Source organism: Morchella importuna (assembly GCF_003444635.1).
Source record: "Morchella importuna strain M04M26 chromosome Unknown Morimp01GS006, whole genome shotgun sequence".
Lineage (NCBI taxonomy): Eukaryota > Fungi > Ascomycota > Pezizomycetes > Pezizales > Morchellaceae > Morchella > Morchella importuna.
In genome coordinates this window covers 76,170-98,395 of record NW_025763403.1, presented here as the reverse complement: position 1 = coordinate 98,395, position 22,226 = coordinate 76,170, and the positions used below count along the sequence as shown (strand labels likewise).

General features: G+C 48.0%; 5 protein-coding genes across 5 annotated transcripts; 2 read left to right on the top strand and 3 right to left on the bottom strand.

Moving 5' to 3' along the window:
• Nucleotides 1–2,341: 2,341 nt before the first annotated feature.
• Nucleotides 2,342–3,838, top strand: LAJ45_02947 (uncharacterized protein; the record flags this gene model as incomplete). Its single annotated transcript, XM_046112538.1, has 1 exon — nt 2,342–3,838. One exon carries the CDS (start codon nt 2,342–2,344, stop codon nt 3,836–3,838), a length of 1,497 nt encoding a protein of 498 aa, XP_045974027.1.
• A 1,613-nt stretch (nt 3,839–5,451) lies between these two features.
• LAJ45_02946 (uncharacterized protein) lies at nt 5,452–6,600 on the top strand (the record flags this gene model as incomplete). The annotated part of the gene is made up of 4 exons (XM_046112537.1): nt 5,452–5,840; nt 5,950–5,966; nt 6,246–6,327; nt 6,510–6,600. The coding sequence occupies 4 exons, from the start codon at nt 5,452–5,454 to the stop codon at nt 6,598–6,600; spliced, it is 579 nt and encodes a 192-aa protein (XP_045974026.1).
• Nucleotides 6,601–8,107: 1,507 nt separating this feature from the next.
• LAJ45_02945 (uncharacterized protein) lies at nt 8,108–9,315 on the bottom strand (the record flags this gene model as incomplete). Its single annotated transcript, XM_046112536.1, has 4 exons — nt 8,108–8,345; nt 8,458–8,886; nt 9,086–9,203; nt 9,252–9,315. The coding sequence occupies 4 exons, from the start codon at nt 9,313–9,315 to the stop codon at nt 8,108–8,110; spliced, it is 849 nt and encodes a 282-aa protein (XP_045974025.1).
• A 3,219-nt stretch (nt 9,316–12,534) lies between these two features.
• Nucleotides 12,535–17,765, bottom strand: LAJ45_02944 (uncharacterized protein; the record flags this gene model as incomplete). Its single annotated transcript, XM_046112535.1, has 10 exons — nt 12,535–14,425; nt 14,633–15,202; nt 15,340–15,364; nt 15,417–15,935; nt 15,998–16,202; nt 16,266–16,532; nt 16,630–16,683; nt 16,742–16,976; nt 17,165–17,483; nt 17,576–17,765. 10 exons carry the CDS (start codon nt 17,763–17,765, stop codon nt 12,535–12,537), a joined length of 4,275 nt encoding a protein of 1,424 aa, XP_045974024.1.
• A 2,590-nt stretch (nt 17,766–20,355) lies between these two features.
• Nucleotides 20,356–20,877, bottom strand: LAJ45_02943 (uncharacterized protein; the record flags this gene model as incomplete). The annotated part of the gene is made up of 1 exon (XM_046112534.1): nt 20,356–20,877. The coding sequence occupies one exon, from the start codon at nt 20,875–20,877 to the stop codon at nt 20,356–20,358; it is 522 nt and encodes a 173-aa protein (XP_045974023.1).
• Nucleotides 20,878–22,226: the final 1,349 nt, after the last annotated feature.

The window sequence follows — 22,226 nt, the reverse complement described above, 5'->3', positions numbered from 1 at the left end:
CCTATCTCATTAGGCTCTAAAAGGCAACCATTAGATGCTAGAAGTAGGCATTCTAGAAAGGTAGGGCAGGATAACGCTACAGCTCTAAATACATCAGCAAGCAACCAAAATGAGTTTGGAGACTCCTGACGTATTTTGTATCTTGCTGATATAGGCCCAATATAGTCGGATTTGTGGCTTCAAAAACACTGTTGATTGCGAATCGTACTGTTTGCTTGTGCGATTTGTGACTCAGCAGGTGTAATTCAGCGTTTCTATGGTTAGTATACATCTCTTGACTCTTGAATAAACAGTGATATTTCTCCCCAATTAGAACATTAGCATTCCAAGGCGTGGTGTATTGCCTGCGATAGGTGTAACAATGCGTCGAAACATGAATATTTGGTCGATTCAGCCACTTGTTGAGCACGTTCGCTGATGTATTTGGTGGCTGAGCATTTCCTAATTGCTACCAGGTTCCTCCGGGTCAGATATATCATCATTGATACTCGTCGCAATACTAGAAGCACGTGAGCTTGCCCTACCACTACCCCGCATACCTGCCCAATTAATTAGCCTAAAAAACAGCCTTCTACTAGTAGCCATCAGGGTAAAACAGCTCATACTCTGCATGGCGTCAGCGCCTAGATATTGCTTCGTAATTAGGGTGCAGCCTGATGCCCATTGGCTGTGCACCATCGTCACCGTATCGCACTTCTTTAGGCGTGGCAATTCGCATAATTCTGCACCAAACTCTGACTGAAAAACACATATTAGATTAGATTGCAGACGTTGATTAGTCAACCAGGTGCGCAATACCGCCGCAGCGATCATTGCAACAAATAACGCACCAATGGTAAATCCGAGTCGTTATCAGAATCGTCGAGAATTGCACCTACAGGAAACTTTTGAGCACGTTGTCAACCTTTAATTGGTCGGTAATCTGAAGGTGTATCGATATTTAGAATGTTTCTACCTCTACACGTCATATTTAATGCAGTTAGAGGTGTAGAGGTGCAGAGGTGTAGAAATGTAGAGATGTGGTGCAGAGGTGGAGGGGGTGGTGGGGTGACGTTGGGAGTGTAATTTCATATGTGCTAAGGTTCCAAATTTACTACTTACTAATATATCCCCCTGAAATATCAATCTCACCTCCCTAACCTCTCTAAATACAGCAATCAAGCAACAGATTATTTCATTAAAACACTCCTGATTCGTTTCAAAACGTCAAAATGACTAACCCCACGCAACTGTTTGAGCAAGCAACCTCTGCGGATGTAGGTGCGGTCGCTGCGGTCACTGCGGTAGATGCAGGTACGGCGGATAATCGCTTTGATTCTATCGTACAAGCAGAGGTGCTGAATTTGAATATAGGTGCCTGTTCTAACTTTTGCTAATCCTGTGGTTACAGCCGTCTCTCGTTATAGTGATACTGAACATAGTGATATTCTCGTTATAAAGATGACACCTGCCGATCCCAATCCTTTAGGATGGGGTTTAGTTATTTTTTTATATAAGGATACCACTAGGTATTTAGTGAAGATTTGTATGCCTATCCTTATAACAAGAGTAAATTTCGGTTTGGTGAGTGACCCAGAAAGGGGGGAGGGTGAGTATTTTCAGGCATTTTACGTGACAAAAAGCCCGAAAACAAGACCGAAATATGAATGTGACTATACTTAGGGGTGCCGGAAAGGGATGCAATGTTTGAACTAGCAACGCCGAAAGGTACTTAGAACTTCAACTTTTAACACAACACAATGCTTGAGAAAGGTAGATATTTTAGTCATACGCATGATGAATGAGTCTCTAGAATAGAGTCCGCAATTTTTCAAGTCACTGATTTGGGGGTTTAGCCTACAAAAGGACAACTTGTGACAAGAGACAGTAATAAAAGGAGAATCAACAGCCACCCACATCAACTCTTGCCATAACTATGATCTCCAGCCTCTAAATTACCATAGATTCGCTCCACATTCTGTTAGCTACTTTGGTTGTTGAGAAATTTGGACCATTTGATCGTTGCATCACTTTCCGGCACCCCCGGATACATGTACTTAAAGAGTCACATGTCTATACCCTAACAATCGCTGTCAATTTAGACTATTTTTCCTTGCAGCCTTGATCAAAAAAAAAAACCTAACCCTCATTCTGTATAGTGATAACCTCGATATAAGGATACCATTTTTCGGTCCCGACCCCATCACTATAACGAGAGGCGGCTGTATCAACCGTAAAAAGCAACACAATTCCCCTAAGAATGATGACTAATCAACCAGAGCCTCACATCATATCCTTATCTTATCCGATCGTCGCCTATCAAGGTATGAGGTTAACCTCCCTTTGACATCACCCTTCGACAATGGAAACACCCCCACCTTCAAACACACCCACTTTTGATGTCGGTCCCCAGGCGCCGACACCCACCCTCCGCCGCCAGGAGTCTCTCGAGCACATTCTCAACTTTACCATCTTAAACTCGCCACCGTCTTCGCCCTCCGAGGTGGTGGAGGCATCCTTCATCTACCACCAGATCCTCGCTGACTGCGAGCACGACGGGCCCGCTCGTATCCCTCCGAGACATCCACGACCAGTATCTATCAATCCTACTAATCCCTCTAATCAGCGAGGGCAGCAAGCTGGTGGCGGTGCTGGTAGCCTACCGGGCATCGCCGAGGGGGGGTCAGACGTGCTCGAGGATGCCAGCAGCCCAAGCCCAAACGACGATAACGATAACGACGACGAAGCAAGTACCAGCCCGCTCGTTCACGAGCTCTTTGCAGCGCTCTACGAACACGCACCAACGGTCCAGGGCCAGGCAAACATTGTCCGTCTTGTCCTTCACGCGCTCTTTGGTCCCAGCTCCCCCGACAACCACACCTCTGCCCTGCAGCGCCCCCTTGAAGTCATTCTTCCCCTTGCCCGGGCGTGGCCCACATACACCTCCGAGCAGAAAGGAGGTGTCTACGGAGCTCTCACAATCCTCGCCGTCGAGCTGCTCGACTGCTTCTTCGTGCCTTTCCTCTCCCAGGGCAACCACACACCTGCGGTACGCTCATCCCTCATCTCGCCAACCTCCCGCTCCGAGATCGACCCCACGGCCCAGGCCACCTACAGCCGCCTACAGTCCCTCCGCCACCTCTGCCGCTCGCGGGACGGCAACAGATGCGTTATAACCCACCAGCAAGGGCACGTGCCCACCCGCGGCAGGAGGCTCCCCTCGCGCCGCCAGATCTCATCACAACCATCCGTGCACCTTGAATGCGCACACATCATCCCGCACAGCCTGAACCAAGCCGGCGCCGGCGGACACCTCGCAGACGACAAAACTGTCCTCTGGCGCATCCTCAACATGTTTGACCCCGGCGTCAGCTTGCTGCTGCAGGGCGAGAGGATTGATGGGCCGGCAAACGCCATGATGCTGTACCCAGAGCTGCACAGCCGATTTGGACTCTTGCATTGGTATCTTGAAGAGGTGCCCGGGGGCGGGGGCGGAGATGACGATGAAGCCGTCTATGTATTCTGCAGGAGCAGGGGCGCCCCTCTGTTGCCGCTGCACTGCATGCCCGCCGGGCCGGGGGGCACGGTCCGCTTCACGCGCATGGATGGCAGCCGGACGGAGCTGCCGAGCAGGAGGCTGCTGGCTGTACATAGGGCGTGCGCAAAAATCCTGGAGGTGGCCGGCGCAGCGGAGTATGTAGAGGACCTGCTGGACGAGTTTGAGGATGTGAGAGGCATGGCGGGTCTGGCGGGGGATGGCAGCTCGGATCTCGCGATGCTTGTTAGGGTCGGGGTGGGCCTGGGGGAGGGCTGGTTTCACTGCGAGCGGGAGCGGGAGCGGGAGGGAATTGCAGTGTAGTGTGTGCGGGGGGTGTATGCTTTGGCCCTCGTCGGAGGTGGGGCATACTTATACCGGGGGGGTCACCAAAGTAGTAGTAGTGTTCAGCCACAATTAGTTGAATACCTTAATGAATAATAACAGCGTTCAAGATCAAGCACACAATCGCAATTGGGTTACCAAGAGCAGTGCCATGCCGGATATATCCCTTCGTTCGTCAGAGCAAAATAGGAGGGGTCACAGAAGGTGACTTTACAGCAAAAGGTTCACGGAATGATGGTTAGGTTTATTACCGAGTAAAAGCTGCCCATTAGCCCACACCATGCTCCGCACTGTACTGTATAAGGTTCTCCAAAAACCGAACTTTACAAGCGCGCGGCTACTCCGCGCCGGGATGCGCCACCGTGCACACCCGCGCTCTGTGATCTTGGTAAGCTAGCGAAGGAGAAGGCAGCAGATCTACTCTAGACAGAAAATGAAACTTTAGGCCAACTGTTACGCGGCGCCAGTCTTCATTGGGACTAGCGTAAGCAGCAAGTACAGCTATCGGCGGAAATGTGGCGTTGGAAAATCGCCCTGCTCTCGGCGTGATCGTCAGTCCCTGTTTCCGCAATAATTCTACCGATAGCTGTACATACATGTACATGTATATCCTCCAACCTTCGAGACCTTAATAGAATCATATTGTTCTGCTATTACGTATTTCCATAGTGCTACTTTCGTCTTTGTGACCCAGCAGGCCATTACACCAACCATCAATTTCGGTCAAAGTTACTTCTCAGGGTTGATGCTTGGCCTAAGATCTCTAATAATTGTGGTTGGTCTCGATAAGGGTGGCGCTCTGGCTGCCACACTTTTACCCCGCACCCACAGCCTGCAGGTCGAGAGTATCATTAAATGTTGCGGCTGCATGTGTCACCCACGATCACTGGGGTTCCCTAGATGCATACATCTGCAGGTACAGTGAGCGCCGTGTGATGATCGGATGGGGTTCACGTTAGGTCAAGGAAATTAAATGCAGTTATATACTCGCAGGTTCATGGCGCTTCCGAACACGACTGATATTGATTGCACACAAAAAACCGCCAAGATTGACTTTTTGTATGACATGCAACAGCGGTGGTGTATGGTGCCCCCCAGTCTTAAAGGTAACATGAGAAAAACGCCAAGTCTCGAATAACTTTTCAACCACGATTGATATTAAAAATCTGGAAAGACAAACTCTTCTTCATCATGCTATCCAGCTTTTCTCTTTCCAGATTTTTAATATCAATCGTGGTTGAAAAGTTATTCGAGACTTGGCGTTTTTCTCATGTTACCTTTAAGACTGGGGGAACCATACTTCGGGGGTGGGAGACACCACGCTGCCACTGTTGCGCGAAGGTGTCTTCTCACTTATCCCCCGCCCCCACCCCCACCCCCGAAGTACATATATACACCACACCGCCCTTGGCTTCGTCCCTCCATAAGGCCCTATAAGTGCGACATCTCACACCCCCCCCCCCCCCACTTCAGGTCCCTACTCCTACCATAACCCTCTTCCCGCAGCGCTTCGTCTCTGAGAAAACTCGTAGTGATGTGCTCCGGCATCCGCAAAAATGCCGCACAGCTAGCCAGCCAGCACTCGCTGGGCGATGACCTTCCAGCAGCACCTATTTGGCGACAATAACGATGATGACGAGGATAGCTCCGACAGCACGATGCAGAACAAGATCAAGGATGAGCATGAGGATGAAGATAGCTCTAACGGCACCATGCAACAGGGAAATAAGCGTGAGGCGAGCTACACGCCTAGGCTGCGGGATGGGATCTCGAGGGAGAGTGATGGAGGTGTGCAGGACGAGTTAGGGGAAGGGAAGGAAATCAAGGAGGAAGGCAACGAACCAGCCACCACCAAGGGATCGGTTGATCTATGTCTTAAGTTCAAACGTAATGAACGCAGGATAAAAAGAGAAGCCGGAAAATGCGTGCAGCAAGCCAAGACAACAGGAACCCCCATTGTAATCATGCAAGGAACTAACGGGTGTGAATCTTAGTGTCTGGCTAAGCTAGGATCCCTGAAGGACAAAAGGAAGAATACTATTAGGAGGCTATTATTAACCCTTGCTATAGACCCCACCCCCTTGCTATAGCGAGATTGCGGTTATGGGTGGGTTGGGGGGCGTTGGGATTTAGCTATGTTATTGCTTCCAGTTGGTATCGGAAAGTGATGGGTTTTGCTGTTCATATCCATAACAATGGCCCATGGCCACATACATGTAAGTATTTTTACAGGCTTGTTGTGGCTAGTGAGCTAATACTTTTTTGTATATTTTTAATTCAACCCTCACTTCACCAAACCTCCCAACCATCTTCTATATACGGTCGGCCTTGTTTCCTTTAGTCGAGTCATAACACAGCATATCATCAAATGCCATATATATACCAGTTGCCTCGGGAGTCTGGGTTTTTGACGAGCTCTATTCCCCTCATCATCGGATCGGAGTTGGGCTAGGGATCGATTTGTACAGGTGAGTGTGACCGGTTCAGCATGAAGAATTGGTATTTGCTGCGATTTTTTTTTGCTGCTACTTTAGCTGTCTGTTTCGGTGCCTGTTTTGATGTCTTTCGGGGGTGCCTTGGCCGATGGGTGGGATCCAGAATTCGATCCGGCCTTGTAGTAGCTGAGACTCTGAGCCAATTTTATGATTAGGATATTAGTGCATATCACTAAATGGAGATTGATCGTTCGAAGCATTGGGATGTTGCAGACCAGGTTCGGTATCAGCTGCCTGTTGCAGTAGGGGGGTTTCGCAACCGGACTTTGAATTAATTATGGGATGGATGGGATGTGATTGGAAAATGAAGGCCTAAGTGGGGCAGAGTTACTGGAAATCATCCTCGTTGAGGTCAAAACACTCCCAAAGTCCATTAATCGAAACCTACATAGCGCTCGTTGCTTTGAGTTATGGAAAGAAAAAGAGACAAGCGAGGGTTCGATTAACAAACCCTAACTAACCTTAACCAAGAGTCCTTAGACACTTTGCGTTGGGAGGTCCGGAGTCTTTTTTAGTGCAGTTGTGGCTGTGTAGCCAAGCCTTCTTTGGTCCAGGGCCAGATTTGACTCCAGTGCGGGGGTCAATCAACATGATTAGATCCTCACAACCTCGAATGCCCACAAAACCATCATCTGTAGTCCGATTGACAAGATCTTTGATCCGTTGAAGCAGGATGGACCCCGAACACATCTATGCCAATTTCCTGATGCAAATCGCCGAGATTGAGGTGTTAGGGAGGGCTTTAGTAGAGAACAATTCACGGGGAAGAGGGCAACAGCGCGATGGTGGGCTAATTAACCCGAACTCTCTAGAAGGGGAGGCGTGGAAAACCTATTTCAGGTTTTCAAAGGATAAAATATATCGCCTAGCCAACTATTTGCATATTCCCGACAAGGTACAAAGCAGTAATTTGATTTTCGAGGAAAAAATCACAGCGTTATGCATGCTTTTAGCACGACTGGCATGGCCAAATCAATTGGCCGAACTACACTTAAAACTTGGATGGAAGCCCGAAAGGGTTTCCCGCACCGTAATATACACTATTACAATTAATTCACGATAGGTGGAAACATCTACCCATATTTGATGTAGACCGTCTGACACCTCAAAGATTGCATTCCTTCACTTTGGCAATACAGAGCCGCGGGGCACCTTTGGGTACTTGTTTTGCTTTTGTTGACGGGACTATTCGAAAGATAGCAAGACCAAAATATGGACAAGAGTCTCTATATAATGGTTGGACTCGGAAACGATGTCATAGCTTGAAATATCAAGCAATTGTCACACCAGATCGTATTATTATTCATTTCTACGGTCCTGTAGAGGGTACAAAACACGACGCTGCTATCTGGCAAGAGAGTGGGATGGCCGACATTTTAGAGAGACATGGACATGCACCTGACGGGACTGGCCTGCAAATCTATGGTGATCTAGCATATGGCCTCAACGAGTACATGATTTCACCATTCTAAGGAGCTGCAATTACGAGAGATGAACAGCTTTGGAATAAATCAATGTCTAAAGTTCGGATCATTGTCGAATGCTGTTTCAAAGAGGTGCTGCAACTATTTACAGCTTTTGACTTTCCTCGTACAGAAAAGGTACTCTTGTCCCCTATTGGGCTCCAATATCCCGTAGTAGTTTTGCTTCATAATGCACATGTCTGCCTCTATCGACTTCAAATACCACAGTTTTTCTCCAACCTTCAAGAAGACATAAACCTCCTCGAGCCTCCAACATTAGAGGAGTACTTTCACTGACCTCTCGACCCACCCATACCTTGAATGATTACATTCATAAGCTTCTGCATACTCTCATTCGTCGAGCGTGTACTGTCAATCAGAACATCTAAGTTCTCACGCAAGTCCCGATCCCTATCAGCCTGCTCACGCTCTCTTGCTGCAGTTTCCTCAGCTGCGATCCGCTCTCTCTCTGCTTTCTTAGGCTCCTGTATCGTGATCCTAAAATCCTCTGCCTTCTCACGAAGACCACTTATAACCCCTTCTACTTCCTTCGCGAACAGATTTTTTGAAGAGCGTACTACTTTTTGAGCGGCCTCTGAGCTGCTTTCCCTGTCGCTATCGGTCTCTTTTCCTCACCAACCCTGTCTGAGAAGACTGGCCTACCTGTGCACCTTTTGCTTTTCTTTCCGCAATTTTTCCCTTCGTATCCTGTTTTATTAGATTATTATTGGAAACAGAACCACACAAGAGAACAATGTGAATCATGTTTCGAAGGTGCTCGTTGACTTCCTCAACCTCCCCTGTTTTTTGGCGAGAGCGAGTCTCTTCACTCCTCTGCCATTTAACCAGCCGCTCCATACGGTTCTTGCAGGAAATCCAAGAGCGAGTAATTCCCACTTGCATCAAATTATCCGCAACCCGCTGCCACCTATCCTCCCTTTTTCCAACCTTGTTGAGAATAGGGTCATTGGCCGGAACCTGTTTGGCCAAAGCCCTATCCTCCCCCTGGCATGCCTCCCAAGTGGCACCCCTCTTCTTACTAGGAGTAGAAGAAGCAGTCTCTGGATCCCTACTCGCATCAGGGGCAGAAGTGCCTGACAAAATATCAAACAAATCTATCTGCTACCTCGGTGTTTCGCTCAGGCTATTTCCTTAAGGCGTTTTGCCGTTTCCTTTCGCCGTTCCGTTTCGCCGTTCCGTTTGGCTGTTCCAAGACACAACTATTCAATAATAAGAGATTGTAGTTTCTATAAGGTAGATTAATATACCAATCTAGAAACAGTTGTCTGTTTCGGTGTTTCGTTTCGTTCAGCCGTCTCTTTTCATTCCGCTGTTCCAGTGTTCTGCAGTTTCGCTGTTTTGCTGTTTCGTTTGGGTAGTATAGTTCTATTAAACAGTTAGCTATGTAGTCTAGAGAGTGAACAGAACACATACCTGGTTGATAGTTGTGAGTGATGGTTGACGATAGCTGATGGTTGATGGTGAACAGGTCGACCATGACATCACGCAATTTAGTGGTACCAACTTGAAATGCAAAGTGAAAAGCACTTCCGGACCTCGCACCCTGGTTCCTGGCATTTGGGGGGCAGACCTTGCGAACGCAAAGTGTCTCTTATATACTTGACAAAATAGTAGGGAAAAGAGTTTGGGGTAGAAGTGGGTGTGTGGGGACCGCTTCTCCTAGTGGTTCCTAACCCTAACCCTAACCCTAACCCGGCCCTGGCCCTGACCCTGAACCCGCATCTTTAGATGCTGCAGCGCAACGGAGTTTCTCACCACGCTACTCGGGGAGCTAGGAGAGTACATGGTTCGCCCTTGGCAACCGCCGGAATAATAAACTGAGATTTTGTGGTATACCTATCCGGCTGGCAGCCTTGCGAGTGAGTGCCTAGGAGTAACCCGGCTAATGACGTCTATCAATGGAGGTCGTAGCGTCTTTACGCAAACAGAGCCAGCTCTGGAATGTTTGTGCCAGGCACCGTTGATAGTATATATTGTAACAGGGGTGTGGGTATTTCATACCCTTACCGGGTTCTGATCACTTGGCTCCCTATGTAATAATATCGGCTGTATGGCATAATGTACGTAGGCTCGTATGTACCCAGTCCTCCTACCAAAAGGGTTGGAGCGTTATCGTTCCGACTTTTGGTGAGATCTTTTCGCGGAGGTATTTGGAGCTCCCCAAAGCCAAAAAGGTTGCTGTCGGGGGCTGTCGGAGCGGAGTTTACATGAAAATTAAGTTAGTTTTTTTTTCTTTTTCTTTTTTAGCTTCAGCGGTGGTCTCTCAGCCCCCCACGGGCTTCATTGGACTCTCTAACACGGGAACTAACATGGTTTAGCCCCCTCGGGACTCATTTAACCCTCCGGTGCAGTAGCCAAGTTTTTTTTTTAGCCTCCCCGGGCTTCATTTGGGTCACCGACATAGTAAACTGAGCTACTACATGTATAGTTCCTGGACGTAAATCATCGTTGCGAAGCAAAACCACACCCAAAAAAGCCATTTTCGGATTGGCCCAGAATCCACCGTTTTAAGATATAGATTATACCAATCAGTAAAGGATAACTTAATAGTAAGGAGAACCATCTAGCAGTATTAAATTCCAAAAATAATCATTGTAGTGTGGATAGTAGAGTATTTTGTTCTGTTGTTCTCAGAAAACGTGCCAAGACCTCGAATCTGGATGGGGTCTTGGCCAAATCCCAAGATTTGTGAATTCAAAGCCATATAACTCCCCAAATATTTGATAAAAAGAAATGTAGCTCAGGATATATGTTCTTCTAAAGTGTATCTTGCTATCCTGAAAGTTTCGTGGTGTTTAGATAACAATTGAACCTAGGGAGGTGGCCAGTTTTAGGCAGTTTTGGTGTGTTTTGGCGCGAAAACGATGATTTACGTCCACGCGCTGTAGTTATATACAGATAGTGATACTTGGCCCGAGATGGTAGGGGTTTGCCGGGATGCATCTCTCTCTCTTGCTGTTCTGTGAGATCTCTTACTAGCTGCGCATTGAATAGTCTAGCAAAAGCAAAAAATTTAGTAGTTAGTTATCGCCCAAATTTGGGTTTTACAGTTATTTCTTAAAATTCCCAAACCACAAACTGAGAAAATTAATTAAGAGCGCAGAGTGATAGATAAACTCATGAGGTTATACGAGGAAAAATCACAGTCATCTGTAAATATGCTCTTGGGCTAAAAAAAAAAAAAAAGAATTGTGACAAATTGTCGAGTGATATTTTATGATAAAGGTTTCTTGGAACCCCGGACGCAATTTCGACTTCCTGTGTAGAGTAACAAGACGTTCATTCAAGTTAATAATGCGGTACTAAGTACAATTTTGAAAAGATCAATTATCAGACGGGGGGTGACAAGATTGATGGTCTTGATTATCCTTCCTTACCACCCTTATGATCCCCAGTGTGGAGATTAGAAGCTTTTGGTCAGCCTCAACTTTTATTTCTCATTCTTTTAAATCTCCGTCGAGTCCTGCGAACCAGGATAGCCTGTAGACGATTTAGTATTCAACCGGAATATAGTGAGAAAACAATGGGCTACCAGTTTGCGCTGTGGTCAATCTCTGCCAAACATGTCCTCCACCATTGGGGGTGCGGGTTGGTGGGGCTCGTAGGCGCAAGTTGTAGCTGGTGGGCCGGCTGACTGGGTAGTTAGATTAAAGCCGGTGAGTGCGGGCTGGTAGGGTGTGTGGGCACGAGCTGATTGTGAAGGCAACATTACCAACAAGGCAATCGAGTGATAATCCATGATTCTCTGGATTTATCCTGCATGTGGTAGATTTAGTAGGCCGCTGAAAGATAGCGGTTGGTATCGCGATGTTGGTAGTTTATTGTTGGTGCGAGTGCCCGCGGCTAGCGGTGGTGCTGGTTAGCGTTCGCTGGTGATGATTGGTGGGGCGGGTGCTGGTGGGCGCTTATTGGAGCTCGGGGGTGCAGGGTCTTGCGTGTGGGTGCAGGTAGTACTGTAGCTGGTAGGCGAGGGCTGGTTATATATGTCGTAGGCGCAGGTAGTTGTGGGCCTTGTAGGGGCAAGGGGATAGTGCTCGAAGGGGCAAGATGATGTTTTAGCTCGTAGGCGTAGGCGGCAGGGGGGGTTGTGGTGCGGCCTGTGTGGGCGGGCAGGTCTATATAGCTAGTTCGGGGGCGCAAGGTGCTGGTTAACACAGGTTCATGTTCCTAATACGCGGAAATTGGTGGTGGTGTGGCGAATGGGCGTAAGGATTCGCTTGGGGACGAAGGCTCGTGGAGCGTGTGGGCGCGAGCTGCTATAGCTTCTGGGTGCAAGGTGCTAGAGCTCGTAGGCACGAGCTGGTGCTGGGATCGAGCTGTACGTTGTGGTTTCGAGCAGGAGGTCGTGGGCGCGAGGTGGTGCTGGTGGTGCTCGTGGGTGCAGTATCAAGGTAGAGAGACAGTAAACGTTTTTCTCGCTCCCGGTCATAAAATGTCACTCCCAGTTACACCCCAAATATCTCCACCTAACCCGACGTCATACCACCTCTAAATGTCCACCTAACCCCGATCTCATACAAAAAAAACCTGGTATAATATGCTTACTGGATTATATCGAGCGGGGTGGACGCGTTTTAGTGCTATTGAAAGCAGCAATACTACAAGACTACTATTGCTCTAATCTAACTCTGTTTCACTAAATTGTATCTAATGTAGGAATATCTGACATATAGAAATCTCCTTATCACACCAACCCTTACACAGCCGCGTCTGGAATTTTCAATATTTCTCCCGACGAATCATTCATAGCGGCACCCCAAGCACTGCCATAATAACCCCTCTTGATATTGGTATCGGCCTCCGCTGTTAACAAAATATTGACTTTGTCTTCACGGTGATCGGAAAGAGAGAGCAATCCGCAGCTTAGAGAGCGGCACCAAAGCGCCCCCCACTGAAGATTAACATCGGCGCCAGCCTCCAACAGAATCTTGACTATCTCACCCTCGCCCCCGAGAGCTGCAGCTTGAAGAGCGGTACCAGATCCCCCCCCCTGAAGATTAACATCGGCGCCAGCCTCCAACAGAATCTTGACTATCTCAGCCTTGCCCCAGAAGGCTACAGCTTGAAGAGCGGTACCATATCGCCCCCCCTGAAGATTAACATCGACGCCAGCCTCCAACAGAATCTTGACTATCTCAGCCTCGCCCCGGATAGCTGCAGCATGAAGAGCGGTACCATATTCCCCCCACTGAAGATTAACATCGGCGCCAGCCTCCAACAGAATCTTGACTATCTCAGCCTCGCCCTGGAAAGCTGCAGCTTGAAGAGCGGTACCATATTCCTCCCCCTGAAGATTAACATCGGCGTAGTGTGCTGAACTGGAATCGGCATGAGCGTCCAAAAGGGTTTGGACTACTGCTGCATGACCGGCACGCGTCGCGTGGTTGAGAGCGTCCAGACCGTTCACCTTGAAACCAATGTCCGCACCACGCTCGAGAAGGATCTTCGCTGCATCAACCATGCCATTTTTACAGGAATAATACAAGGCAGACTCCCCCCCTCTGCCCAACGAATGTACATCCGCTCCCCTAGCAACCAAAAACAAAACTACTCGCTCACACCCAAAAGACGCTGCAGTCATCAGGGGAGTGTTTCCATGCGAGTCGCGAGAATCAATATCACAGCCGCGGTCCAGCAACTCCTTCATCGCAGACACCGACCCACCACGGGCCACGTCATTGATCACGCCATTGAGCTCCTCCGCAACGTCCCCATCCGGGTATAGCTGGAAGTATAGAAGTAGCAAATCAAGACCCGATAACAGACCTAGTGGGCTAAGGGAACACTCGCATGCAGTACTAGTGTATATGAGCCGTCCCACCCGGTCACGCACACATATATAATCATCAGGACCACTATCACAATGTCCAAAACAGCCACAAGAATCATAAGGATCATCAGGCATCGCCCTTTCTGGATTCCCACATGTTGCAAGGATGACCCATCGAAGAACATCGTAATCATCCTCCATTAAGGATCGGACCAGGCTGAGGAGACAGTCTGGTAGTGGACTCTCTGCCTCGCGCAGATGTAACCCGAGAAAGGTACATGCATATTGGAAAAGGTCTAGTCCCAAGACACACGCGGAGCGTATAGACCGTCCCAGATAGGTCTCACACTGCTCCATGACGCATAAGGAGCGCAAGTATACAAGTATACTCTGGGTCACAAAAACTCTCGTGCTCATACCTTCAAAATGCTCGAGACCCTTGGCGTTCAAAAACTCTTGCACGGTAAAATGGATTGGTCTTACTGTCCCATAATCATTGGTGACTAGCCCACAGCACGAAGAGAGAACAATACTTTGTGAATACACCCCATGCAGCTCTTTACAGCACTGTGTAGTAGGTTCCAGAGCTACCGCGAGTACCAACTCTTCTATTGTTAATGGTCTCTTTGCGGTAATGACCCAGGCCAAAGCACGGTGCGCTAGCTTTCTTCTGGCCTCGGTCTGCTCATTTATTCTTTTCAAGATCCGATCGTAGGTATCATGCATCGTAGTGGGAAGGGAGTCTAGCGCATCGCGTATATCCTTCACTGATGGTTGCTGATAGATAAAGTCAAGCTGACATTTCACCCATAAGAACCTACAGGTCCATAGTCCATTTAGTATTGTTGCTGGTCCAGTACAGTATTCCAGGGCCAATGGCGAGCCAGGTTGGACGGCGAATGGGCAACTCGAAGCCAAAAAAGCTGGGAAGTCGCCATTCGTCATCGAGTCGGGCTCGCCATTGACCATGCAGGGACAGTACTTCGAAGAAGATGAAATAATTCAAAAAGGATTAAATCCTTACATTCCATTCGCTTGTTGTATCAGCGTAGCTCGAATTGCTGTCTTTAATGATTTGCTAATAGCGCAGTAGTCTTGGTTTCGGCTTTCCAACTCGTGGTCGACATACACTGCGATATCCTCATCTACCTTTGTCACCTGTATAGGGAGGACCGCAAACTTAGCAGACAGGATATTACGTTCAATATCCACTTCCCGTCGACTAGCGATAAAGATCTTGCAGGAGCCCCGGCACGAAACCTGCCCAAGATAATTTACGAGGTCGTTCCTGCTCTCTTTACTGCATTCGTCTAGCGCGTCGATAACCAAAAACACTTGTTTGAAGTAGTTGACCACTTTTTGGAAGAGATCCTTAAGTTGGCAATGTTTTGGTTTAACATCATTGTCGATACAGGCTTTATAGAGGGCACACAATGAATTCGGAAGTTCATCCATTCGGCGGCACAGTTGCTTGATCCATATACTGAGAACATCCTGCGGCCTGACCGTGATCTGGAAATTGAAGTAAAAATATGCTATTCCAATAGCTTTATCGTGTTCGTAATCTGTCTGAATACTCTCTAGAAGAGCGGATCTGATTTATATATATCGTTAGCAGAGTTCGCAGGTAGAGGGGAGGTGTAGGACGAGGTTGAGGTGGAGGTTGAGGGTGAAGAGGGGGGAGGGGAGGGGCAGGGCAGGTGGAGGTGGAGGGGGCTTTGTTGAACCAACGTTAGGACCGATTTTCCTACACCGGCTAGAATCTTGTTAGCAACCAAACAATGTTAGGATAACCAAGTGTCACTAACGGTTACCGTAGCACCATAGAAGAGAGACCTCTAGTTTCCCCAACCATTCTCGTACCTCTGTTGAACGCAGAAACCACTGTCCTGTATTCCCATGTCTCTTGCCATATATACGCTCATGATCGTCTTCCGGCGCAAGCGTTGAAAGCCAGGCCAATATCTCTCTGCGGCTAATACCGGAGGTATTCTCGGAGGCCTTATGTTCCATGCCACGGCGTTTGGAGTGGTTCAAATCAATTTCCTCTTCAGGGCGCTTGCGTAGTACTTGCATTGGGTCGTCGTATTGAACTAGAGTAGCGTATCCGGGGTGAATGTTCCCAATATCGATTTTGGCACCATGACGTGATAACAGCTTAAGCATACGGATATCATTCGTAGAGACTGCCCTCCCCTCGATATCCTTCGCGTTTGGATCAGCACGTCCGAGTGTTAGGAGGACTGATACGAGCTGGTGTTCGTTCTTCGAAATGGCAAGTCGGAGCTTTGTGTTCATCTCAGCCAGGTCTTTGCCGCTAGCTTGCTCTAGTGGGGTTTGGGTTTGTAAATAGTTGACAATAACCATCAAGCGCGGAGGAGAGACATACCAATATAACTTAATAAAACTCTAAGTCGCTCGCAAAGGGTGGTATAAGCATGGTTTGATTGGTTATCAAACTTGACAAGAGACGAGTGGTCCCCTTCAGCACTTTGTACATCCTCGAGATGCGATGGAAGGTTCAGGATCGAAGACTTCCTCTCAACAACTGTATAGTATTCGCCAGTTCTCGCCCACTTGCCAGTGACCGAATTCTGACCGGGTAAATTTCGTCCACTTAGCCTTCAGGGTCTATGACAGTCCTGATAGAGACCTACCTTCTCTGCTTTCCTTGTTTCCATCGTCTCCTGAAAGCTCACTACTCCAAAGTGTTCCTCTTCAGCATAACTGTTAAAGGACAGGAGATGCTCTGCGTCTTGTCCCCTTTCGATAGTGTGAACCAGGTCCAGACGCGGGGATCCCTCCCCAACCATTTCCACTATATCGTCAAAAAGAAGGCCTCTATGTGGTGTGGCAAAGAAGACGATTGCCTTAGTCATTTTAAAAAGGTTTCCTCTGCGATTCTCTTTGTCCCTGACAATAGCCTTTTCACTACAGTCAGCTTATATTGATATGCAGTACATCCCGGGCGTGCATCAAAGTCTGCTAACTTCCCCAATGCCAGGGGTCTTATGTACTTACATCTGCTATGATGATGCCCCCAAAGCTATGGCCAATAAGCGCTACAGGTCGGTCCTTTTCTCATCAAGTATAGGTCAGCCCCTAGTCACCGTGGGTAGAAGATTTCCCAGACCTCGCATCCCTTCCGAGTCTTATCTATTTCCTCCAGCAGCCCACGACTATAGTCAGAAAGCGTATGAATACCCGGCTCACCCAGCCTTGAGTTATAGCCGTATATCATTGTCCTACACTCTGGTCTATCCCTTTCAAAGAAATGGCGCAGCCACATCTTCTTCCGCCCGTCACTATTGGCCTCTCCAGCCCATGAACCATACGCGTGTCCATTGAGACCAGATATCGCAATAACACTAACCACTTGATTAGTGTCTGTGTGTATTTCAAAGAAGTCGCAATCTCACAGCGTTTGTGAACACGACCACTATTGCATGCCATATAAAAGGTTGTCTTGACGACTTTTTTGGCTGTATGTAATAGCTGTCGTGTTCACAACGCTGTGGGATTACGGGTAGCCATGCCAAAAAGAATATATATATACTCAAGTTCAATATTCTTGCTCGGTGTATAGAGTTGGGTTAGTCCATAGAAGTTCTTATCGATAAGAATATCCAAATATTGAGACGAGATATCAAGGCTGTATGTCGTGCCAAACCTCAACGCGTCGAGTGGGGGAGGAGGTCTCGGGCTAAAGTGAATGATCGCGGTCTGTATCCTTGGGTCGTAACAACACTGGAATAGTGAGCTCCGTTTCCGGTCTATGGTGATGCCTCTCTCGTTGGGGAACTTCTCTAGAAAAAGCTGGATGAGGCTGTCGAGTGTGTAATTTAGCGGTATCTGCCTCACACGGAAGCACTCGTCTGGCATTATTTTAGCCGTGATCTTCGGTTAGTTGAGCTTGCGGCGATTGTATGTATCCCAAGTTCAAACAGGTGGTGGTTTCTTAACAGACAAGATCTCGCTCCTGTGCGGGGTTGCGCACATATCAGCCTTCGGCTGAGGCTTGAATTATGGCTACCAATGAGATTGAAACTTAATGAACACCAGTTAGCTGGTTGCACGTTGTCGCAATCGGTAAACTGTGCCTGGCCTGAGCGCAAACAACGAGTTGTATCGCCGCTCCCTTGACCCCGGTCTCTCATTCTAGTACTATGTAAGGTCAATTCTCGAATAATCTATTACCCCCGTGCTTGTATAATGGATATGTGGTAAGTCCAAGGCGAATTGGCGTACCAAACTCTACGGATTCGTGCAGATACACACTTTTATTAAGCGGGTATAGTGGATTTCTCGAGAATTAACGAGGAGGCTGCGTGAGGTTACGAGCCTTGGCGCCAAGAGCGTTTGGCTGGGCACGAGACAGATATCCCTTCGTCTGGCAATGCCGCCCACCCTATCCCATAATCCGGTGCTTAGATGTTGTCTATTTGATAGAATATTATAATTACTAAAAGAGTAAGGGTGGTAGTCGAATATGTGTGTGATCCAGACACAAGCCACAGCTGAAAATACGCCGCCCGAATCAATAGGCAGCTTTAACGGACTATGGGATAACACAAGAATTAGATTTGTGTGGGAGATCTATTATTTGATAAGAGAGATAACGGGATCTGTTTGTAAAGCCACACATAAATTTTTTTTTTTTTGGTGGGCAGCATTTTTTGCGAAGGGATAGCTACCGCCATATCTCGAAAAATTGGCTAGCTTCCAGAGATCAAGATTACTTGTATGGGAGACTACTGATGCAGATCGATGCCATTCAACCAATCGCTCGAGCGATAATCCCTGGCCGGAGATAGCCAATTTTTCGAGTTTTGGCGGTATATCACCTATATCACAATTCAGAGCCTGATATCACATTTCAGAGGCCAACAAGAGTGTCAGCCGATATTTGTCGGGAGGATATAGCACCAGACCGTACTGTGGCAGCTTCCTGAAAGTAACGGGCTGGGTACGAGACTAAGTTGCTTCAGGAGTAACGACCGCAAACGACGAAACAGCGGATCTCATTATACCACCTGAGCGCTAGTGTTTGACCCTCCTACATCCCACGTCCCCGTCCCTCCACCAGCCCGCCTCAAGGCTGGCTGTAGAGGAAAATTCCTCTGCTGATGAAAGCGAGCTACTTACATGGCGACAATGGGAAACTTTCTGGTTGGTGAGATCTTTTGGAGCTGTTGTGGGGTGGAGATAAACCTTAGTTCCCAGTCAGGGTATTAAAATCATGTCCCGTTTCCTTCCCGGAATATTTCGGAGAGATATACTCCCAGGCCCTACAACAGTAAGCCATCCGTAGAGGATGGGTGCGAGACTAGCTAACTTTGATAATGTGAGGGAATGATGATTGAAGCGAGCGAGATTTAAACAATCCAGAGTGATAAGAGCTATAGACGAAAAAGTATGAAGTGATAAGAAGATGAAGTTGACAAGTATCTGCGGTGCCTGGGTCGAGTTGCAGCCCTCACGTATAGACATAACGTGCAGCAGAGCCTCAACAGAGCATGAGGATTAAGAACTAATGCCCTTGCATCGCCTCGCTCGCACCTTTTAAATCTTTCGTACATGCGGGGGGAGGTGTTCCTTATTTATACTTTAATAGCGGAGGCCACTTCACTAAATAGCGAAGAGTTTAAATTTAGTTTACGGGCTGTGGTTTAATTAAATAATTCTGTAGTTTAGTTAAGTACCTGTTTTTTGATTACTGTAAGCGTGGTTGTGGTTGCTTGTGTAACGACACTCTGGACGAACAGTCAAAATCAACATTATCATCCTCCAGATCTTATCAGATGCACTTTAGGCGCCTTCTCCTACCCCCCTCAACGCCATAAACCAAACACCACAACACATACTCTATTTCGTGACTCCCCTCCCTCGTGACCACCATATTTCTTTCTTACCTACCTATCCGATCTATTCCCTTGTATATATCTACTAAATTCTAATCGTACCTACTAAATACTAACCCCATCTCACACGTGTCAACACTAGGACTACCCTCGCCCCCACCCCCGCTCCCGCTCTACAATCCACTGCCAACACTCCCCCTTCCATCATCTACCTCCTCCGCTCCAGCGACGCGGTGGCTATTCGGCAAGCTCATCACTCATGCATGAAGGCTCTTACCACCCTCGCAAAAGGCAGCTGGGAACACGACTGACGAGGAGCGGGCAAAGGCTGCGGATCGATATGCTTGTCATGATGCGCTGCTCCTCCTCTCCTTTCTCTTTTTTTCTCCTCTTGCCCTGCCCCCCCTCCCCCCCCCCAAACTTCAACCCTTGATCTGGCTCGCGGCGAGTGATCACCGTCGAAATAGCGCACAATATGCGCCGTTGCTCGTTGGGGCTGTGTGTGTTGGCTTGACGATGGAGTACGCTTTGCTGTGGCTGGGTTTGCCGGTGCGGAGCGATGGGGCGGGTAGTGTGCTTCTTCACTCATCTTCTTGTACCCCCTCTATCTTGCTCGTCCTTTCCCCCACCTTTTCCTCCCCCTTCCCGCCTTTCTTTTTTTGTCCTGATATCCCCATCGGTTGTGGCCTCGGGTCGTTGGGGCCGGCTCCATTACGGTCTTTTTTTCTCCTACTTTTACGTCGGCTATAAGTAAGGGGTAGTTATTTGACGTGGGAATTCTTTTCTTCTTTCACATTCAGTTAATTCAATCCGCAGACAGAATTTGCGAGAATGATACTTCCTTTTCTTACTGTTCACTGTCTATTTAACTTATATTTGTGAACCGCTAGGAGAATTTAACCAACACCTTTACCTCATCGATCAACTGCTCAGTAAAACCCAACCCGCCGATCCTAGCTTCCAACCATACCCCCACAAACGCCTCATCGCCCACCCTCCACACCCCCTCCATGCGCAAAAAGTCAAAGAAACTCAAAAAGACCGCCACTACACACGCCCGTCCAATGGTGTTGTCGTCTTGTGCATGATGGAGATCATCGTTTTCTTCCGCGTACCCTGGGTCGACATGCATCTCATGCTCATCCAAAGTTTCATCTGGGTCACCACGGACTCCATCCAAGTGTTCCCCCACGACACCACCCATCTCATCTAAATGTTCCTCTCGTTCGTCATGAACAGCTGCATCCAGGTTTGGGGATGAAGATCGAGATGGGGAATCTTGGAACAGCTCGCGCAGGCGATCCTGTTCCAGCGCAGCTCCGTGTCGCTCCCATTCGGCTCGTCTGGTGACTGGTTGAGGGCACGCATCGAGTAAAGAGCAATAGCATTCGCGATAGAATCCAGACATTGGGAGCGCGATATTAATTTTGATATCATATGGTGCTTGCACTCAGGCGGTGATGTATCCTGCACGTTCGCACAGCGCAGGTACACCTGTGTATGAATTGCGAAATTGGAGACAGAGGATGTAACCGAGAAATTTCTGATTGGTTCAACGGATGCGGTTGGTTGCTCTTTTTCTTCTTCGGGGTTGGTTCGGTGGTGTCTGCCTTAGATGCATACTTAGAGACTCTTGTCTTTGTGCATCTGGGCTCATCTGCGGTATCTTGTGCCGTGATTTGTAAGTATATATTGAACATCTATAATAATCATTTTAGAATGAAACATACCATAACGTTTGTCATTTTCGCGGACGAGATCCGATTTCCCATTCTTGGACTTATTCTCACGTGACAATTTATCTTAACGTACTAATGTGGCCCATTTCTCTTCAATTTCTGTATCTCTCCGATTTTGGGACCTGTTACAATCCCAACAGAGTATCCGGATTTGAATGACTCCAATCCCAGTCCCATTCTTCCGGAATTGTAGTGTAGACTCGATATATCTGATAGTGACTTTATTGAATCACAAACACCCATCCGCTCATTCAGTCACTTCCGGAACTCCGCCAAGTCCTGCACTTCACCTACTTCTTGGGACCAAGCTTCAATCTTGGACGAGGGAATGGGACTGCGAATCATCAGTATCACCATCTTCATCGCCCACACTATTTTCGTTCCCACTATCATCTTCATTGATATCATTTTCCTGGAGTGTTCGTTTTTATTGAGGGGTTGTAACCGGCCTCTTGCGAGGGGCATGCTGTATATACAACCGGAGACTCTTAATCTCCATTTGAGCCCGGAACCGCGACCGTTATGCTTTGATCTATTGCAGTTGGTACCAGCTGCCTCGGGATCCGGGAGTCTGCGGTTTTGACGAGGTCTTTTCTTCTCATCATCGGATTGGACTTGGGCTACATATAGCTCGTTTTTTGTCCAGGCTTCGATCGATGGGTGAGTATGGTCGGCGCAGCGTATCTGCTGTCTGCTTCGATCGATTCTTGCTGCTAACTCAGCTGTCTGCTTCGGTGCCTGTCTTGACGCCTTTTCGGGGGTGCCTCGGCCGATGGCGGGGACCCGGGATTCGACCCGGCCTTGTAGTGGCTGAGATTCTGAGGATATTTTATGGTTAGGATATTAGTGCGTATCGCCAAATGGAGACGGATCGTTCGAAGGATTGGGATGTACCGTACTTGCAGACCGGATTATAGGCCTTTTTTTTGTGGTCTGTGGCCCGGGTTAGACTTGGCCGATCCCTACTTAAAAAACTCCAAAAACAGGTTCTTAAGCAGGATTGTCGTACGATAGCTTT